General features: G+C 51.5%; 2 protein-coding genes across 2 annotated transcripts in view; one reads left to right on the top strand and one right to left on the bottom strand.

Moving 5' to 3' along the window:
• XRN2 (5'-3' exoribonuclease 2) overlaps window positions 1-16,339 on the top strand; it is a 51,284-nt gene extending 34,945 nt beyond the window's left edge. The window contains exons 28-30 of the mRNA XM_061356916.1: window positions 6,049-6,109; window positions 11,315-11,456; window positions 15,819-16,339. Coding sequence (XP_061212900.1) covers window positions 6,049-6,109; window positions 11,315-11,456; window positions 15,819-15,881 — 266 coding nt within the window. The 3' untranslated portion in view covers window positions 15,882-16,339. The remainder of the gene's footprint in view (window positions 1-6,048; window positions 6,110-11,314; window positions 11,457-15,818) is intronic.
• Window positions 16,340-18,949: 2,610 nt separating this feature from the next.
• NKX2-4 (NK2 homeobox 4) lies at window positions 18,950-20,061 on the bottom strand. The gene is made up of 2 exons (XM_061356944.1): window positions 19,689-20,061; window positions 18,950-19,581 (listed from the first exon to the last, which is right to left on the bottom strand). The coding sequence occupies exons 1-2, from the start codon at window positions 20,059-20,061 to the stop codon at window positions 18,950-18,952; spliced, it is 1,005 nt and encodes a 334-aa protein (XP_061212928.1).
• Between the last annotated feature and the right edge of the window lie 1,036 nt (window positions 20,062-21,097).

Raw genomic sequence — 21,097 nt, 5'->3', positions numbered from 1 at the left:
GACTGTTGCACTATCACAAACAAAAAGTGGAATCAGACATCTGTCTTCACCAGCCATATGTTGCTCTTCCTTTACGGAATTGCTGTGGTGAGATGGACTAAATCGTAGTTATGTGCCTGGAAATGGGATCTCATTTTGAATACTGGGCCCAGTATTCAAATGCAATAGGAAAAATAGCTCATTGTCTGCCAAGGATTCCCAGTTATCTGAACGTATTCTGTATGTGGCTGAATCTCAGCATCACCACCATCAGCTTAGCAAAAGCTTGGTCTTTGTTTCTGAAGAGAATAAGAGGAGGATGCTGGCCATAGAAGATAATTCCTGCACAAGGCATGGTGGCAGATGAGAAGAGATTGTAGGACTGACAGGAGCTGTGGCTGGTGCTGAGATGCCAAACAGCCAGAATAGCTAATTCATAGTCCTGTACTGGCTTCTCCTGCCTGTGGTAGGTGTTGCAGCTCCTGGCAAAGAGGTGGTAGGAGGCTGTCAGGAGGTCAGAGGTGCCACTGCTCCTGACTTGATGAGCAGATGGCTCACTGGAAGTAGCAAGATAAATCCTGTGTGACCTCATGTGAAGTTCTTCATTCTGGCAAAGAATTGCTTGTGCAAAGGGCACTAGTTACTAGAGTCCCATGTCTTTGTGATCAAGGGCTGTGTTTCTGTAGTGGTGGGCTTGAGACAGGAGGAGACTTGGCTAAGCTGCCTAAAATGCACTGTAAAGTAAGACCTTCTCACTGTTCATCTGGATTCTTGCAATATTAAGTTATGCAAGTGTTTGAGGTTTAAACAGCTGACAACAGGTGAGGTTTGAATGCCAACGTGTTGTCACATACAGAAGACCAGATTCCTGCATAGTGAATCTCTCAGCCTTTTTATACTTGCATTTTTGCTGCACATGAAACAGTGAATAAATAATATCAATGGCCACTCTGAATTAAATGTATTGTTCAGTCCCAAGGTAGATGAAGGGTAGTTGAGTGGTGGGCACAGAAGCTTTCTTGTGTGAGGAATCAGGTTGGTTTAAGTGGAGGCATGGATTGGAGATGAGACCCTGGAGCTACTAACTTGCACTAAAGGAAAACAAGTTAAACAAGAAACGTGTTCTGAAGAGAAGAGTGTGGGGAATGGGGAGGCAGAACTACCAAACAGTCACCACAGTTCTGTATTAATCTCTGAAAAGAGAGAGCCTGTGTGGTTTGGAGGAGAGGGGAATCATTCATGAGCCCTTCAGTCCCTGTACTGCTGTTCATGTCCTCTGAAGCTCGAGTCTTATTACGAAGCCTGCTTATTTCAGAGCAGTTGTCTCTGCTTTATGTGCCTAATCTTGCCTATTAGGTACTTGCAAAGCTCTTATCCTCATGACACCTGAGCAGCTTGTGTTGTGTAGGAAGCACTTCACATGCAGATATGTCCCAATGCCATCATTCTGTCAAACTGAGGAGGCTCAAATCTGCTGATGGAGGTGAAAGCCCAGTGCATCTGTTGCTCTCAGAAAAAGTGTCTGGTGACTTTTCTTAACATGTCCCTTCCTCCTTTCTCCCTTCATCTCCTACCCTTCCTCACCCTCAGACTGCCTCAGGCATCCGCTGTTGCTGTTCTGCAGTTGTGCCTGGCAAACCTGAAAGCAAGGCTTCCCCTCTCCTCCTTGTGCTGTTTTCCTTAATGCTGCTTTTCCCATTAGGCAGGTGTTGATCTCATGCCTTGCTGCTGCTGCTGCAGTACAAAGAGGTGCCAAGTCAACCTGCTGGTCCCTCCAGCCACCATCATCCTGCAGAGGCTTTCCACAAAGCAGGGGTTGTGCTCCTGCCATTGCTCTCCAGGGCTCTTCATCCCAGAGTTGGGCTCCTGGCACTCTGTTTGCATGGGAGACCACAGTGCAGCATGCTGCAAATGTAATTCTTTGTCAGTTAATTTTGTTGTTTCTCCTCCTTCTGCCAACCAGGCTGTTCCAGGAGGCTTGTCTTAAGCTCTAATGGATTTCTGATCTAAACTGACTTCCCCATGAAGTCTGTACAAGTAATTACAGCAACAGTTGACTTGGTATTTGGAGACCATCTTTCAGTGCCTCGTTGTTTAACAGAGGCATGAGGACAGTTGATGTCCCAGTCAGTGGGATGGGTGCAGGTTAAAGAGTGTGAGGGGTGTGCTTGCCCCCTACAAGGAGCTCCAGAAATGCATCCTGCTGCCTGGGCAGTGGGTCAGGACCCAGCACAAGCCACCCAGGACTACCAGTGCCAAGTGAACCACAGGTGTTTTAACTCCTCTTCTACAGTATAGAGTCAGACTTGCTTAAGCCCTTAATAGAAGAATACCTCCAAGGGTTGTAGCCCAAAATTTCTCCTGAAACCAGTCTTTCAGATGTTCACTGAAGGGTGCTTTTTAATGGGACCATACCCCCAACACCATAACACATTATGGATTGTGTGGGTTGAGAGTCAAGCAAACCTGTGGAGATGGGAGAGTGCCAGCAGCTCTCTGAACCTCACTGCAGAAGGTGGCAGGAGTTGAACAGAATGGTCTGCATGGACAGTGCTAGCTCCAATGGAAATGTGTGGTCAGAACTGAGCACATGGCCCAGTTTCATGCAGTGTTCTGTCTAGGAGTACCAAAAGGCTTTCTTAGGTCTGACAGCACAGCGCTCTTGCCTGTTGCAGTCACCCCTTCAGTTCAAGCAGAAATGTCTCTGTCAAAGCACAGATACCTTCAACTAGAAAATCAAAGATTGGGAAGGCATATACTGGGTTTTCTTAATGGGGCAGGTTATCTAGTGTCAGTCACACTCATCAGAGAGAATGGTTTGGGTTGGAAAGGACCTTAGGATCATCCAGTTCCAACCCCCCTGCCATGGGCAGGGACTCCTCACACTAAACCATGGCACCCAAGGCTCTGTCTGTGTCACCCAAGGCCAGCCTGGCCTTGAACACTGCCAAGGATGGAGCATATAGCTGTGAGAGAAGAGCTAGATGTTATGGCATGACTGAATTGGGAAGCACCTGGAACCTCCACATTCCTCAAAACTAGAGCTGATGTGGTCAGAATTCCCACATTTTGCAGCCTTGATGCAGAGCAACTTTTTCTGTGTTACGTTTTTATACATACAGTGAAGTAAAATTAGCCTCTCGAAGGGCAGTGCGGTCAGGCATAGTGCCATCTCTTCCTCAAGAGCCTGCTGTGGGTGTTCCTTACTGGTGCGCTCTGATTTGACTTGGATGTGCCAATTTTCAGCTGATGAATAATTGTCTGTGCTGATAAGTTGGGCAGTCAAGTGCAGGGTGGCAGTCCCTGTGAATGGCGATTTCATCCCTGCAGCACGGGATATCTGATTTCTGACTTTCATCTCAGTTAGTAAACTTGTCAATTAGCTGCATTTGGAAAGTGATTTTGATTAGTGCAATCAGTAAACACAGAATCTCCTCTTTGATTGCCACGCTGATGAGATAAATTGTTCCTTGAGGAGCTGCTGGAGAAGGGTTTGTTTGGCCTTATAGCTCTAGGAAATGCCTAGGTCGTGAGGACGAAGGAAAAGATTCATTGTCATTTCTGCTCCCATTTTGTACCCTTTTGAAGTGCAATTCCTGCTGCAAGCTTTTTCCCCTCAAAGATTGCTCTCTGCCAGAGATATATAGATAATAGCAATGAGGTGGCTTTAAATGTTCTTATGATGACTTTATTAAACTCTTTGTTAAACTGCTCCCTGGAGCTGCCAAATGCGTGGCTACAGCAGGAGAGCTGAGGCCTTGCTTGTTCCAGTGGAAAGGAAGTGGTTAAATAGGACACATGGTTTTAACCAGCCCTTAAGCAGGGCCTGTATGAACGGGAAGTGCTATACCAGGGCAAGCCCAGCGTCATCTCACTGGGTTTCACTAGAGCACCATTTGACCCTGGAAGTGGAATGGAAAACGTGTTAATAATCTCAATTAAAATGTGGAGATTTGACCCGGGAAGGTTGGGGGGGAGCAACTGTATTAGTCTGTAATTGCCCAGGTGCCTGGGGGCTTTGTCTGGCTCAGGAGGGGAAGGATGGGGGAGATGTGGCTGTTATTTACCCTGGAATATAGGGTTGTTGTCTGGCAGTTTGTGTCTCCAGCAAGAGAAAGGAGAGCTGAGCCAGGCTCAGAAGGGCTGCAGGTCTGATTGTGGTGATGGAGACAAACCCAAGCCCCCATCCTGAGGATGCAGGTGAAGAATTGCAGGTGGTAGGAGTAGTAATAAAGCACAGGATATCTGTGCAGGTAATAGATAAATAAATGCAGGTGCATTTATCCATGCAGCAGATGGAGGGAGTGCATCTGAAAACATTTTTGGTAGGACACAGTTCTGTATTACATGTACTTCTGCAGTGCTGGTGTCTGTGAGGCTTAGAAATAAAGCAATCTAAGGATATTTTCTGGTTCAGAAAAGTGACACTCTTGGGCTTAACCAAATGTTTTAATTAATTATTTTAATGATTTATTCTTTATTTCAAACTTTAGTTTAATCTTGTGTCTGAATTGCCTTTTTCCCCCCAAAGCAACTAAATACAGTGTTAGGGGCCAGGGCTTTCTCCTATTGCACTGATCTTTCATTCAAAAGCAAACACAGCATCCCTAAAGCATCGTGTCAGTACAGCTTGTTCATGCATGTAGAAGTCCTCATAATTCACAGGCTGATCAGTATAAAAGTGCCACTCACCCTCTGTAGTACTTGCAGTGCTTTAGACTGGTTTGGTGGTAATGTATAGGAAATAACTGATTATACCTGATTACAAGCATCAGTTGGTAACTATATGTATATATATACACACAGAGAGATACATACTAAGAGAGAGAGGTGTATCTGTTGGTTGCTGTGTGTATATAGATATAATGTTTAATAAACAGATAAAATCCCTTTGGACTCAGTCCGTTGCTGGGCTGGATTAGCTCTGCTCAAGTGCTGCTGTGAGAGGTTTCTGCCCAGGTCAGGCCATTGCAGCCTGCAGACAATCCAGCTGAGCTAGGAGAGAGGCACAGCTTTTCCCTCTGGGGCTTTTCTTCCCCCTTTTCTCCCAAATCACTGCAGAGCTGTAGTGCACTGGAATATATGCAGTTGTGAACAGGGTGTTACTGTCCCACCGCAGCTTCTGGAACCAGCTGTTGAAATTAGGCCACGCTTAAACACCATTGAAAACAATCCAAGGTGTCACTGAAACGGAGGCTTTTGATTGACAGCTGCTCTGAGTGCAGGGGCTGAGCGGAGCTATTGATGGGCTGTTTCTTTTATCCTGTTTACAGAGCAGTTTGTTTAGAGGAACAACAAGTGTTTAATTGCGTGTCCCCTTACAGCAGTGTTGTTACGGCCATGTCTTTGTGGAGAGTCACTTTGGGCAGAAGAAACAATTGAGAAGTGGGTGGTCTTTTTCTCTGCAGTTTCTTCCAACTGCAGGGTTAGGTCTCTGGCCAAGATTTTACCCCCAAGGGTTTGTTTCAGTCTGATTACATGAGCCAAGGGATCAGTAACACATTTTTATTACGACCTTATCATTGTCTAGGTTAACTTTTAAGCATTTGTTACTATCTTTAAATACATCCTAAATCTGTGTATATATTTAAATGTGGATAAAGAGGAACTGTTCACTTTTACATACTCTGGTCACTCTTTTACTTTGCTTTATAGCAAAGCTTAGCTTAATCATATATTATTACGTATTTGTTGCTCACAAGCATGGTGTGCTGTGATGATATGTGTCCATGGGGCTGTATTTTCTCATCTAGTGGAGTGGTGACTGTATTGATAAAAAATGTAAGTATCAAATTAAGTCTTCACTTGTTATAGTAATAGGGGTGGGTTTTCATTTTCAAAGAACAAGCATTAGGCAATGCCAGTTCTAGCAGTTAAAATTCATTCCTCTATTAACATGAAGCTTACTGGCCATACTCAAAGAATAACTTGCTTGTTATTAATAAATACAAAGTTTGCCACTTGTGCACACAAGGGCACAAGTTCTCAGCCACATGTAAGAGCAAGCAGAACGCTGTTCTTTAAGTGTACTCACTCTGGTTTATTTCAACACCTTGTTTTACCCTCTAGATCTTAGACCCCAGGAGGCTTGGCGAGGTCCTACGCCCTTGTTCCAGCAGACACCACAAAGGTAAGGCAGGAGGGATGGATGCTGTGTGAAATGCGGCCAGGGGGATGCACATGGTTCCACCAGGCTCTTTTCCCCTCTTTGTTCTGAACTTTGTTGTTTAATTTGTTGCAATGCTGCTGTACAACAGGTTTTGTTTTAGTTAATGAAAGTCCATGGTTTATTTCTGTTTTGTGACTGCACTATGTGCTGTTCGTCCTTTAAAAGGCTCGAGTACTTTGTATGGCAAAAAAAGAAGGCAGAAACACTTTCCATTAAAACTCAGGCTTCAAAATTAACTTTACTGTTGGTGCTTTGGTACCGTTCTTGGTTCTTTGGCCTTTATCTTATTGAAGCTTTTGAGATACTATGAAATTGAACACAGAGAGCTTAGAACTGCATTAGATTTTGGACAGGCTAAACAAATTTCTTTTTAGGAGGGCTGTGGAGCTTAATGAGGCATAACTAATGGTGTTCCACTTTTATCATTCCTGTGCCGCAGCCGCAGCATTAGTACAGACGAGCCATTGATTCTTGCTACAAACCTCTTGAAGTCCTAATCAGCTTCTTTGGTACAAGTTTTTCAGGCCTGACAAGCCTATTGTAGGGCAGTGTCACTGTAGGTCAGTAGTTATTAGTTGCCACTGAAAACAGTTTCTTTAACTACTTAAGACTGAACTGAATTAAATGCAGAAGGGACTCAGGGAAGGATTATGGAATCTGCAGCCCAATAAGTGCCATCGAATAGAAGGAATGTGACATGGTTTGATAATAAGGGATGTTTTACATGCGTTCCTTCATTGATAGGTTGTATGTCCTTAAGTCAGATGGACTTTATAAACTCCAGAGTACCTGTGGAAGCTATGAATAATGATATTTATTTATGTTTGTGGCAGAAGGAGAGTGAATGTGAAATCTTTGAAGTTTCACAACTCTTTTTTTTCCATGGGTTTATTTGCAAGTATTAACCATTGAAAATATGAGCTTTGGGAGAATTTATTGAGCTCTCCACAATCACACTTTCCATGGCAACCGTTTTGATCCCTATTGAAACACGTCCGGCTCCCTTCCCCTGTGCCACATCAATGTGGAATATTGCATTATAAATGACTCGTGCATTACAAACTTTAATGTTACTTTGTCCATGGGAATTGCTATTCCCACACCTTAATTAAATCCAATTTGCAGAGTATTGTGATGTGAAGTACCGCTGCAGGTCTGTAACTTGTCATTACTTTAACAGGGCTATGCTGCTGTCATGTAACAGGCTGTTTGGCTTTGCAGGGTGGAAGAGGTTCTCAATTCACATATAAAGAACTTAGGGCTGCCAGAAATTGTGTGTTTCTCACTCAAAACACACGTTTTTATTGCAATTGCAGTAACTGACTGTCCCTGTCCTCTGAATCCTATCATAAAGTTACTGTGCTTGGCTTGTGGTGATGCTTTCAGAGGTGAGCACACACTGCCCAAGTCCTTTGGAGCAGATTTGTAGACAGTGCTTGTCTGCTTGTAGTGCTGTGGTACTGGCCTCGCTGTTCAGCTCCCAAACTGGAGGAGGAAACTGGTGTCCCCTGAGGTGACTTTAAACTGAAGCTGTGTCGTCATCACCTAGAAAACAAGCCTTGGAGAAGCTTGGAGAATGCTGTGGTAGCTTTCGAGTGACAGCAGCAAAACTCCCTGGTTGTGCTTTGTTACACCCATGATAGTTTATGAAAACCAGGAAGTTGCCAGTTATGGTGCTGGGGATGGGTAATTTTGCCCCATTCTTGGAAACATGTTTGATTTAGGAAACAAGCCTAACTCGCTCAACATCAGCCCTAAGCATCTATTTGGTTTGAGCTTCAAATCAAACATGCTTAGGGCTGATGTTGAGTTAGTTGCCGTACAGAGACAAGCACAGAGACTTAAGCATATGTTTAAACACAGCCAGTCTTGGTGCAGGAGAAATGGCTGAACCTGTTGAACCAAGCCCCTGAGAGGTTTTCAGCTTCCCAGTTCATTCCCTGGGAGCTGCTGGTTCCCCATAGGGGTACCCTCAGGGCTGTCCCCGCTTGCTGCTGGGGTTGCAGGTGCCCAGGAGCAGTGAGGAATTTCGGGTCCCCCCCACCTCTGCTCCTGGGAAGAAGGTAACTGGGGGAGAGGCCAGCCCCTGCTCCAGCCTTCTGGGGGAAGTGGGTTGGCAGGAGGCTGCTGGATCCTTGATTTGTGACATCAAGCAAGGGGTAAGCAGGGAGCCCTGCCTTTGCCAGGAGAGCTTTGAGCCTCTGTGCTGTTTCAGGGATGGAGCATTGCAGTTAGGGCTAAACTAGCCATTGCTTCACAGGTAGAAGAAACCCAGGAGTGTAAAGCTGCTTCTTCACAATGCAGATGATTTATCTTCTGCAGGAGATTTCTTACTTTTAAACCTAGTGGTGCAATTATGGGCTCAGAAAGTTGGGGCTGTTCAGCTGGGAGAAGAGAAGCTGCATGGAGACCTCAGAGCAGCCTCCAGTATATGAAGGGCGCTACAGGGATGCTGGATTGGCACTCTTCATCAGGGACTGTAGTGATAGGACAAGGGGTGATGGGTTCAGACTAAACCAGGGAGGTTTAGGTTAGATATAAGGAAGAAGTTCTTTACTGTGAGAGTGGTGAGGCACCAATTTTATTTTACCTGCTGCACACTGAATTAGAATCACAGAGCCCCAGCCTGGTTTGGGTTGAAGGGACCTTAAAGCTCCTCCAGCTCCAACCCCTGCCATGGGCAGGGACCCCTTCCACTGGAGCAGCTTGCTCCAAGCCCCTGTGTCCAACCTGGCCTTGAGCACTGCCAGGGATGGGGCAGCCACAGCTTCTCTGGGCACCCTGTGCCAGCGCCTCAGCACCCTCACAGGGAAGAGCTTCTGCCTAAGAGCTCAGCTCAGTCTCCCCTCGGGCAGGTTCAAGCCATTCCCCTTGGCCTGTCCCGACAGGCCCTGATGAAGGGAATATTTGCTGGTTCTAACTGCAAATCTCTAGTTTCACTCTCTCACACGGTCTCAAAGCACAAAATGCCCCTACATAATAATGGTATTAGTGTTTAAGTGTTTCATTTGTTAAATATCCCGATTTTTCACTAAGCAGCACTTTAATAGGAAGTTAAACTCTGTGCCAAACATGTATTGATGTCAAATGAAATCTGCATCAAACTTCCTCATGCCAGGCATGTAGCAAGTGTTCACCTGTGACCATCAGTCACTGAGGGTGTTTGTCACAAGCGTGTTAGCAGCCTTGTAGAGACAGAGGAGTCCCAGAGCTGGAGCCACAGAGGTGATTCCCTGTAGTTTTCCTTGAGGGTGAGCAATGCACTCATCCTCAGGTCTGCTGTTTTCTAGGAATAATGGGAGGAAAAGAAGTGAGTGCTCAAAATACTCACTCAGAATATTATTGTTAAAACACTGGGTTTGAGTGTTTAGCCCCTGCAGGTTTAATGTGCTGTTAACTCTAAATGCAGTGCTGCTCCTCCTAATGAATGATTCAGTGTGTGTTTCTGGACTTGCCTCTGAAGCTGAAAATAGAACCTCACAGTTGAGTGTTGCCACTTGGCTTTTGTGCCTGTTTGGTTTTAGTACTTGTGTTGCACATCACATTTACCAGCTGCATGTTTATCAGGTAAGACTCGTATTTTATAAGCAGGAATTGAGCTGTTTTTGTTTCTCAAGATGGTAGGAGTTTCCTTTGCCTTCTTAAAGTTCAGGCAGGTCTTAATGTGACCCAATGGAGCAGCTGAGTATGGAACCAAAAGCAATTTGCATCCAAAACTAGAAAGCCTTCAGGTCCAAATGCCTGTTTTCATTCAGTTTAATCTGTACCTGCCTTGATTCCAGCTTTGCCTCTGTTCCTGCTGGTGAAACGTGTGTTTAAAAGTCCTTCCTCTCCCAGCATCACTTCCTCAGCTGCTCAGAGCTCCGTTTGTGGAGCTGTGAACCCTCCCTTGGGCAGGAAAGTCAAACCTCCTCCCTCAACCTCGTGTGCATGGAAGAACAGATCAGCCTCTGGGTAGGGATGACTCCTCCAGGGTGGAAGTCCTGCCTGTTTAATGCAGTAAATGTAGGCAGAGGCTCTTTGCGGACACAGGGAGCAATAACTGAGTTCAGCGGAGCAGCAGGTAGATACAAACCACAGTGCTCATGCTCTCTGCTATTGCTGCCTCCTGGCACGCTGGGCGCACACTGCTCAGCTGACTCCCTCTTAAGCAGGGGTCAGCAGAGATTAACTGGCTCCACTATCCCGTGTTTTTCCCTTTACAACAACAGATTGTGCTGCAAAACATGAATTCTGACAGGAGTTGTACCCTTACCACGCTCAGTTTTAAAGACTATATCATGCCTATATCATTTTTCCAAATATTTTATATCAAACAATGATTTGCTGTGTTATACCTGTTGCTTTATAATTGTAATATTAGAATAGGTACTTGAAGGCAATTAAAACATTTCTTGCTGTCAGTAATCTAGGGTGGCAAACTAGCTTATAATGGATGTTGAATTTGCGTTCCCATATAAACTGTACACCAAATGTCAGTCAGCCCATGCCAATTAGTGCTTATGTTGCTAGGTCACCGTGGTCAATTGAAAACGGCATCAATAGAACTTGAAAAGGTTTCTTCTCGATCAGACCTTCTGACATATTGAGCAGAATAATGGATGGGAAAAAGCAGCCAAGGCCCCTACCCTAGATTCAGACTACTCGCAGTAAGAATTCATTTGCAACCTGCAATTAACTGGAAAGAATGGACTCCCAGAAAGAGTCTGGGCGTTTAGAAAAGAAAGCCTCATTCTCCTGGATCGCACATGTTTACTCTCTGGTGGCGTGTTGCTGTCAGGCAGCGCAGGGAGCTCGGGGGTTTAATCCCCATCAGGAGCAGTGTGGGTGAGATGCTGAATTTGCCCTTCACAAAATAAAGAGATGGGCAGAATCCTCCCAAGGAATTTGTAACGTTGAATTCACCACGTGCGGTGGTACCTGGGGCTGTGCCTTGTAAACTGGGATGGAGGAAGCAGCACGCAGGAGTAGCCTTTCAGTAGGAGAATCTTGGACGATATCCCCCCCTGCCTGATTTATCCCCAGCAGCTTGGCTGGCTGCAGTACCGCTGCAGGCGTAGCTGGGTGTGACAGTGCTGGGCTCCGAGACAAATCATTCAGTGTGGGAGGTTTGTGGTGTGGAACTGTCGGAGCCGAGCTCACACAGTGTGTTTCCTCTCTGCACAGAACCGCTGGGGCTGCTCCTCTCCTCCCCTGGAACCGCATGCTGCAATCCCAAAACCAGTTCCAGCCGAGCCAGTACCAGGGGCTGGGTGGACCCATGGGCTTCCCACAGAGACCCGAAGATCGCATGGACAGGGGCAGACAGGTAGGAAAGCTTTGTCCCATTCTGTATACGGTGCTCTCCTCCTGAGTAGGGCTTCCATTGTGTGTGGCTGTGGAGAGTGACTGCGGTGGAGGTGCCCATTCCCAAGCTGGTTTTAGCCCAGGAGCCGGTGAAAGCTCACAGGTAACTTCCCAGCTGTGTCCAGCGCTTCCACATGTATCCCTGCAAGAGGCTTGTGTCATCACTGTGCACCAGTGCTTTTCATTGCCAGTAGAACAAACACCCAAGCAAGTCATACACATCTTACAGCCTGAGAAAATATGATGGGAGGCAAGTATTTCAGTCAGAGTCTTCCTCTTCTGTAAGGAAATCTATCCACTACACTATTTTGGGGGTTCTCCAGGTTCCTCCACAGTATGTTTAAAATATAGATTCTTATGACTTCATTAATTTCCCTCCTCAAATGCTTATTGGTTTTCTCTTAGCTGAAAAACTACTTAAAACCAAATGTTAGAAACTAGCAGCCAGAGAGATAAGCATGTCTGTGAAAGTACATGTGAAAACAGCTTTGGTTAAATGAAAGCAAGTGAATGTGGTAGGAGAACCTCGTCCAGAATTCCAGGTGACTTTGCCATCAGCTTATGAAAATGCCATAGAATGAAAATGCTCCTTGAAGGCAGTAGATGATTCTGCCTATGTGATTGTGTGTGTTCCCAGTAAAAGCATAACCTGCATATACTCTTGTATTAGAAATGTGAGTATTTGCCGTGCTGTGTCCTAGTTTAAAATAAATCTCAGGTATCTATAGTAAATGCTAAGTTCTGCTGCTCTTTGTGTAAGTCAGAATTACCACTTGGTGGTGGGAAGGTTACTGGCCAGTAATGGGGAAAGAGGAGGAAGAGCACTCAGCTGCTTGGTAACACTATCTCCTAATCCGTTTAATGGAAACTGAGGCATAAACTGTTTGAAATTTGCCTTCTGATGGGACCTGGTTCCCATCTTAGCTCAAGCCAAGTCACTTGTTAGTCTCCACTCCCAGTTTTCCTTCTTCCCAGTCTGCCCATCTCCCTTCTACACAGAAATGTGTGTTACAAAGTGCAGCACCACACACTCAAATGTGGTGCTTGATTTCTGGGGTGTTTCTCCATGCCAGTGACAGCATATAGCCACATTCACGTGGATATAAATTCTGTGCTGCTGTATGTGCATTGGGTAAGATCCCAGTGTCCTTTGCTTAGGCAGCAAGGCCTGCAGGTACAGTTCCTTTAAATACTGATGTCATATGGCACATGTGGAAGTCTTGTGTTTTTACCACTTCTCTGACTCTTTGTCTGCTGCAGGTCTTTTCTGTGAGTCTCAGTGCTGTACCACAACTGCCTCTGCACAGTGATGTTGTTATGGTGTGCGGGGTTTAAGGCAGCTATTACAGTGAAAACAAGCACTGTCAAACCAAGCCTGGGAGGGAAGAGCCTTTGGCCTTTGCTGGGGAAGGGTTTTGCAGAGCCCTTCACCCTGTGGTGAGCTTGTCAGGCCCCAAGCCCAGCAGAAGCAGCCCAGAGGCTGCTGCCACCGTGCTCAGCATTGTCTGTGGGTGCAGGATTACTCGGTGCTGCTGGAAGGCTCTGTAGCAGCCAGCAGCCTGCCCAGCGCTCCCAGCTCTGAAACTCCTCTTCAGCTGAGCCCCTTCAAGCAGCAGTGAGGTCCCTTCTACCCCCAGCTCCTACCCTGGAGTGTTTTTAGTGCAGAGGCTGTTAAGGCTGGAGTACAGATTGTCTGTGGCTCCTTCACTTGTCAGGGTGGTGTTGCAGCAAGAAACAGGGGGGAAAGAGGCCAGGACACCACTGTGCGTGCTTGCTCCAGGGATAGCAGGGAGGCATTAGCAGCACAAATCCTTCCAGAGGTGGTTTTGGTTATAAGCAAAACTAGGTTGTGGCTTATGATCACATTAGGCTTAATGGGGAAACACTGAATCCTTTTTGTGCTGCCCAGCTAGTCCCCAGAGGGGTTTTTTAAGGCATATTTCTAATTTGGATGAGGCATATTGATGGGATCAGTTTTCAATGACCTTTGAAAGTCCTTTTCAACCCAAACTATTCTATGATTCAAAACCCTTTCATTTTGTGCTACACTGGTTTACCCAAAACACTCGAGGAATAAAATGCATAATTGCACTAACCCATAACAGGGGCTGCTGTAATGATGGAGGAAAATCAGCAGAGGATTTTGATGCTGGTGGAGTCTGGGTGGTATTTAATTAGGGCTGGAAAATAGACACTTGAAAAAGTCTGTGTGCTGCACTGTTCTCTGCTCTACCCTTTATCCTGGTAGCGTAGGTAGATGTATTTGCAAAGGGAATCAGTGCTCAAACTAGTTCATTCCCGACCTTAAATCTTTGTGTTAGCAGCTACAGCTGGAATCACAAAGGAGAAGGGGAATTGTCTCCCAAGGATGTTTGCAGCAGGGGCTTGGGGAGGGCACCTCTCTTAGGAAAGGGGAAAGCAGCCTCCTAACCACAGGATCTCGGAGCATCGTGGATGTCTGCAGCCTGCCAGTGATGGAAAACCCCAGCCCTTGCTGTTTTCTGGCTATTTGCAACCTGAATGATTAAATAGGAGGCTTTTGGTCATATTGCAGTCCAAAACCTAATTCACTTGTCACAAGCAGGGGACACGTCCGCTGGATCATGAAATGAAGCTGAATCTGGGTAGGGACCACAGCTTGAACCATCATGTGTGTGAATATGAATGTTAAGGACAAATCTCTCGGCTCGAGTAAATTCTCTTCCTTAAAATTCCCCTTTGCATTTCTGCTGTTTTCCAACTGGTTTTTATTTCCTTTATTTTTTGTTGCCTTTTTCCTCTCCTTTTCCATGTTGTTTTTAAATGAACTGTCAGATGTCATTATTTCCCCCGGGCCAGCAGCGCTGCAGCAGAATTAGAAGCTCCCTTTAAGGGTTTTGGGTGCAAACCCAATAATTGAATCGAGCAGTGCTGCCTGTACGTTTCAAAGCTTTAAAGCCTTGAAAAGGGATTCAAGTGGAAGTGGTGACACGTAGCAGCATAAATAATTATCTTTGGTCCCTTTCACCTCTGAATTCTTTTTTTACAGCATACAGAACATGGTCTGAAGAGGTTAATAAACGCGCTGCCACAAAGTGCTTACGAAATTAATGCAACTGCCATGGATATGGGTTGCTCTGTGGTGAAGGGGGGGTTCGCTGGCGGCCTCCAGCTCCTCCACAGAACCTGGAGATAAACTTGGTGGTGTTGTGCAGGTGTTGGACATTTTGATTTTAGGCTGCAGCAACAACTGAAGGGCCAGGGAAACACCTTGTGCGGCTGGATTGCACTGATGCGCTGGGCTTGGGTGGAACTGGAAGGGCTTGGGGCTTGTTTCCCATTGAAACTGCTCGCAGTTAAACCTGAAAACAAAGATAAAACCTTCCTGATGGCAGAAGCAGTGTATTCCACACAGTGCTTTTGGGTGCGCCACATGGGTTTCTGTCCGGAGCAGGCTCCAGTTTCCCTGCTTATCCCCGAGCCCCCATTGGAGAGGGTAAGGATGGATTCCCCTTTAGAAGGAATGAAAGGAAGCCCCTCTTCCCTAAACACCAGCAAACTCCCAGGAGGACACAGACAAAGCCCCATCGCTGCCGTCAGTGCATCCATTGAGTGCCCTTCCTGCACTGCATCAGGTTTTGCAACCATTTTAAATGTTTCAAAGGAATTTGGTGACATTTTTCACTGGATTCGGTGTACAGAATGCCTCATCTCAATTTAAATACACGGATATATTGGGAGCGATTTCCAAGGTGGGATTTAGGCATCTTTCACCTATTGTTTCGAATGAGTGAGTTCTGGAAAATGCTGCTTCTGTAACAAATACAGTTATTTTAATTCTATTTTTCCTTAAAATACTTACTTGTAAAAATACCTGCCTTGCTTTAGCATCAAATTGCTCACCATTAGAACAGGAAAGTGGCCCTTGAGGGGTATTTTTCCTCTAAGAAGTATTCATGATGGGAATAATGAATCTCAGCGATGCTGTAATTTGCAACGTGGCATTTGCATCCTTGCTCTCTGTAAAGCATAAAGACTGTGTGGAGCAAAGCCACCTTTTCTGTGGGAATTGGAGAAACCTGCCCTTCCAGGGGTGTGCATGGTGATGTATGTCTGTATACATATATATATGTGTGTTTGTGTGCATATATGTGGCTTTAACGTACTGGTTTCTGTGCTCGGGGAAGTCCAAGCTTGTCTTCCCAGGGAAGCACTGCCATTGGGAGCGTTGGGCACCTTCCCGTGCAGGGTTTCTTGTGTCCCTTGTGTGGGCGATGCTCCATGGCCCGTTTACCATCATGTTAATCCAAAAACTAAACGCTTGCTGTTGTTTGTTTGCTTGCAGGCCTATGGCCCCGGGAGGCCCTACCCGCTGCCGCCTCCCTCGGGAAGATACGGCTGGAATTAGCTCCTGGCGACTTCCTTTTTAATCACAGAAAGTGTCCAGGCTTTTTGTTCTTTTATGATGGGGGGGGGGGAACAGAGGATCCTGATGAACCATCCCTGTAGTTTTTAAACTTGTTTAAACGTGCACATTTCGTACCCAACTGGTGATGATTTTTCCTTGCGGGAGCTGTGTTGCTTGGGAATAGCGGAGTGCGAGCGCCCTGAACTTGCTCTGCCTGTGAGATGCTTGAGGAGGTGGGAATCCCTTATCCCCATCCCGCTGTGCTGCCCTCAGCTCCAGCCATCCTTGGCTGCGCACACAGGAGCCGGAGAGCAGCCCCGGGGCTGTGCGGGGCACCTAGAGATGGGATGGGGTTAGGCCCCTGAGTACCGCTGTTCCCCCTCGGTGCTTCCTCCAGTGTCTCACAGAGAGAGGAGATGTTTTGGGGGGGACTTTGAAGTAAAACATTTCAGCTTTTACACCTGGTGCCTGGTTCTGACTTGGTTCTGTCCCAGCAGGGCGCTGGGCTGGGCTGGGCTGGGCTGGGCTGGGTTGTGGTGCGAGGTAAAGGAGCTGCACAGGCCAGCGTTCCCCTTTGGTTTTAGCACTCTTTGTAGGGGTTCTGTGTGACTGTACCAAATCAGTGCTCATTTTTATTTGCTTTATAAAGTGGCTTTTGAAACCGGGAGCAGGAGCGAGTGGTTCATTCCCAACCCCTCCACCGTGGCTGCGGATCTGTGCTCTGGACCTGCCTGAGCATCTTCATCATCATTTTTTGGGAAGTAATTCCAACAGCATTTAACACCCTTGATTAACCCCAAACCAGTCTCTGGGAGTTAGCTGAGCAGCATTAATGCCACTGTACCCCCTTTCCCTTGTGCCACGCTGGGACTTGTCCCATAGAAATTGGTCAGCTCCCTGGCTCTCGAGTGGTTTTCCAGCCCTGTCCTTTGAGGGCTCAGATGTTAATCACCAGCACCGAGGGAAAAGATGGGACCAATGTAACCTTGGGAGGAAGAAAGGATGAAACCGGGTTCATTATTGTCAAGTGACTGAGGGTGGAGCAGAGTTCTTCATTGAGATGCACAGAGTTCCATCCTGCCCGGGGCTGGGAGCATCGGCCCTCGGCCGCAGCATCCCGTGGCCAGGGGGGTATTTGGGACTCTACAAAGTCATTTTGCTTTTCCAAGCAAGACAAAACCAGCAGCAAATGCAGATTTTCATGTAACTACGATGGCTGAGCACGGGGCTGGAGGGAGGAGGAGGGGGCTGGGGGGCTTTTGTCTCTTGTTCCCTAGGTTTGGGGGTATGGAAATGGGGCTGGATGGAACATCCTTGGGGGTGCTGTGGGAAGGGGTTGTCTCTTACCCAGTTCTTCCCCCCCTGGCTGCTGCAAGCCTCCGAGCTGGCTCCTCAGCCCTGGGAGCTATGGAGCCCACCCCAGCGCTTGGAGCAATGTGCCTGGCTGGGATCTGTGGTTCCTCTGCTCCGGGACACAGGGATGGGATGCAAGGCCTGACCGGAGAGCATCCCCATCCCGGCTCTGCCTGCCTCTTGCAAGGTATTGGGGATGTGCCTTGTGGCCAGGATCCCGGGGGTATCCTCAGCCTGCTCTGCCCACGCATCCGTTTGTTTTCCACGCTGGAGCTGAGCCTGGGCCATCCCCTTTGTTTTAGCAGGGTTCAAAGGGGCTTCACTCACCCCCCCCATCCCCTCCCCAGGTGCCCCCCTCCAGCCCCCTGGTGCAGGAACCAGCAGGGAGAAACGCTCCAGGCAAGCAGGGCCGGGGAAGGGGATGAACCGCGGGGGTCCCCCGAGGGAGCGGCTCCGGGTGGGCACCAGCGGGGATCCCCCCTCCCCTCGGGGGATCCAGGAGCGGCGCCGTGGGCTCGCAGAGGCTGAAATCCCCGTTTTCTGCCCCAGAAGCGTCCCGGGAGCAGCGCGGCCGCCCCTGGGGAGCCCATGCGAGGTGGGGGGCAGCGGGTGCCCCCCAGGAACGGAACCCCTTTGGCGGCTGAGAGAGGGGAGGAAAAACGGGGGTTTGAGGATGTCCGCGGCGGCCAAACCGCGTCCATGCATGCGCCGGGCAGGAAAACGCGGCTCTTGAGACCCAGATTCCCTTTTATTGGGGGGAAAAACGGGGAAAAAAGTAAAATAAAAAGAAAAAATAAAGCCCCAAAAGCCGGAAACTTCCGAGCGCCGCTCCCCGCATTCCCGGGGGAAGGGGCGAGGGCACCGACCCCGCCGCCCTGCGCCGTCCCAACGCTCCCGGCCGTTCCTCCTCCCGCCCGGCGGGGCCCGGCCCGGGTCTATCGGGGGTCTGGGGTCTCTGCAGCTCGTCCGAAGCTCACGGAGCGCCGCGGCCCCGCGGCCCCGTCCCCGCCGGGCGCTCCCTCGCTGAGCAGTGATCGGGGCAACAGCGGTGAAAGCGCTTTAAACCCCGTTAAACCCCGTTCAACCCCGTTAAACCCCGTCCTCCGCTGCCCGGCCCGGGTTTGGGTTCCTTTCCTGCAGCGGCCGCGGCTCTGCCCGCCGGTACCGCTCAGTTCCCGTTCGCTCGCATCCCATTGGAATCGCGCTCAGGGAGCTGGGGGGGAACCCTCACAAATGAGCTCTGCCGAGATCAGCTGCGCTTCAGGAGATTTATTGTTCGCGTCCGCGGGCCCGGTCCAGGTGTGCGCGCACCGGGGGCGCCCCGCTTCGGGCTGCCGCTGCCCCCCAGGTTCCCCGCCTGCCTCCCCCCCCGCCCACCGGACGCCCCGTCGGGGCGGGCCCCCCGGGCCGCGCACACCGGGCCGGACTCGGAGGCACAAACCCGCGTTCACACCCGCACACCGCAAGTAACGGCGCAGCCCCACGCCCGCAGCACCGGACCCACGCGTGGGCTTCCCCCCCTCCCCTCCCCGCCTCCCCCTTCTGGGGGCCAGGGTCCCCAAAACCCGGAGAGTCTTAAAAAACCCCAGCGCAGCGAGGCCGGGGAAGGACCGGGACGGGCCCGGGGCCCCCGTCGGGGCTCCCCGCAGCGCCGGGAGGGTCCGGTCCCGGCGGGCTGTGGCGGGGGGTGCGGAGGGACGGACACCCAGGGGTTGTTACCACGTCCTGCCGTAGAGCAGGTTGGGGCTGACCATGCCGCCGTTGTAATCGACGCCGGCCGAGTCCAGAGGGGCCATGGGGCCGTGCAGCGCCGGCGGGCTGGGGGACAGCTCCTCCAGGTCTGCCGCCTGCCCCAGCGAGCCGGGGTGCGGGTGGGCGGCGGGCGCGGCGGCGGCGGGGGGCGCGGGCGCGGGCTGGCCGGGGGCCGGGGTGCAGCTGCCCGGCGGCGGGCAGGGTTTGCCGTCCTTCACCAGCACGGGCACGGCGACGCGGCGCGGGGAGTGCTGCTGGCAGAGGCCGCCGTCGGGGTGCAGCTGCTGCGCGGCCGCCGCCTTGTCCTTGGCCTGGCGCTTCATCTTGTAGCGGTGGTTCTGGAACCAGATCTTCACCTGCGTCGGGGTGAGGTGGATCAGGCTGGCCAAGTGCTCCCGCTCGGGCGCGGACAGGTACTTCTGCTGCTTGAAGCGCCGCTCCAGCTCGTAGACCTGCGCCTGCGAGAAGAGCACCCTCCTCTTCCTCCGCGGGGCCGCGTGCAGCGGCACCATGGCCTTGGCGCCCTCGGCGATGCCGCTCAGGCCGCCCATCCCGGCCACGTTCATCCCCGCCGACGGCCCCATGAACCTGGAGACTGAGCGGGACGGGCGGCTCAGCGCCGGCGGCCGCCCCGTCGAGGGCAGCGGCTCCCCCCCGCCCGCCCGCCCGCTCGCCCCTCCGCCGCCCCACGCCCGCACTTACTGCTGGAGTACCGGGGGTCGCCGCCGGCCCCGTACCAGCCGCCGCCCGCCGCCGCGCCGCTCCGCATCCCCTCGGGGTAGGCGGGCAGCTCGCCCATGTTGCCCAGCCCGCCGTTGCAGTAGCCCCCGACGGCGCCGTGCGGGAACTGGGAGACGCCGTGAGGCATGTGGTAAGCGGCCGCCCCGGTGGGGCCCGTCACGACGTGCTGCGGCACAGCGGCGGCGGCGGGCACCGGCGGCTGGCGGTAGGGCCCGAGGGGCGCGCCCAGCCCGCCCGCCCCGTCCATGCCGCCGAACTTCTTGTAGCTCTCCTCCATCGGGCTGAGGATGTCGGTGACCGAGAAGGGCGTCGTGTGCTTGGGGCTCAGCGACATGGCGGGGCGGGACGGGGCTGGACGGGATGGGCCGGGCCGGGCCGGGCGCTGCCGCCGGCACGGGCGAGGCGCGGCGGCCACCAGCCCCGGGCGCCGGTAGCTCGCCGTTTCTTTTAGCCCGGCGCCGGGTTTACGCCAGACGCGGGGGGGCGGAGCGAGCGCGCCCGGCGGGGGAGAGCGGCGGCGGCGGCCCCGTCCCCTCCCCGCCTCCCGCCGCCCGCCCCGGCCCCGGCCCCCTCCTCCCGGCCATTGTCCTGCGCCCGCCGGACGGCTCTTAAGCCCGGACGCCCCCGGGCCGCGCCGGAGCGGCTGCGAGCGGCCCCGCGGCCGAGCCCGTAAGTACCTGCGGGGCCCCGTGGGGCGCGGGGCGGCCGGGGCAGGGGGGGGGGGGGTCAAGACCTCGCGCTGGGGAGCGGGGGTGTCCCCCAGAATCAACCGCCCCCACCCCTGGAGAAGCGACGGCTGCGGCCGGAGTCGGACCCGACGGCGCGGACGGGTGGCAGCAGCCGGGGACAGCGCTCGCGGTTCCCCGATGCGGGGCAGGCAGCGGGATGGCCCCGGGCCCTCGGGCTGCGGGACGGAGCCCCCGGGCGGCCGCCGCCCGCCCGAGCCGCTCTCGCCGGGGTGCGGGCCGGGGCTGGGACCCGCGCAGCGCCGGGGTCCGTCTAGGTCTGATGCTTCGTTTTCCGTTGGGGTTTGGGGTTGGGCTTTGGGCTTTTCCTTTGGTCGTTGTTCGTTTGTTCGTTGGTTTTGCGACAACGAATCGCTCCCTCGGGGCTGCTCGCGCGCCCGGCCGGGGCTCCCCCCGCGCTCCCCGCACCCCGGGCTGCGGCGCTGGAGCCCCCCGTGTCAGGCCCGGCGCCCGTCGGGGGGCAGCGGCAGGGGCAGGGTCCTGCCCATCCCCGCCGCTCCCAGGGGCTCTTTGGCTGCCGTTTGCAATCCGAGAGGACGGGGTGTGGGGGTACCCGGCCCGGGGGTGCTGCCAGCGGCTCCTGCCCGTTACCCCCGGCGCGATCCGACGGGGCGGGCGGCAGCC

The sequence above is a fragment of the Neopsephotus bourkii genome, unplaced genomic scaffold, assembly GCF_033783945.1.
Source record: "Neopsephotus bourkii isolate Nb327-2 ecotype Australia unplaced genomic scaffold, CSIRO-AGI_Nbou_v1 NB_873, whole genome shotgun sequence".
NCBI lineage: Eukaryota > Metazoa > Chordata > Aves > Psittaciformes > Psittacidae > Neopsephotus > Neopsephotus bourkii.
Note: the sequence above shows the minus strand (reverse complement) of the source record. Positions and strands in the feature narration are given on the sequence as shown.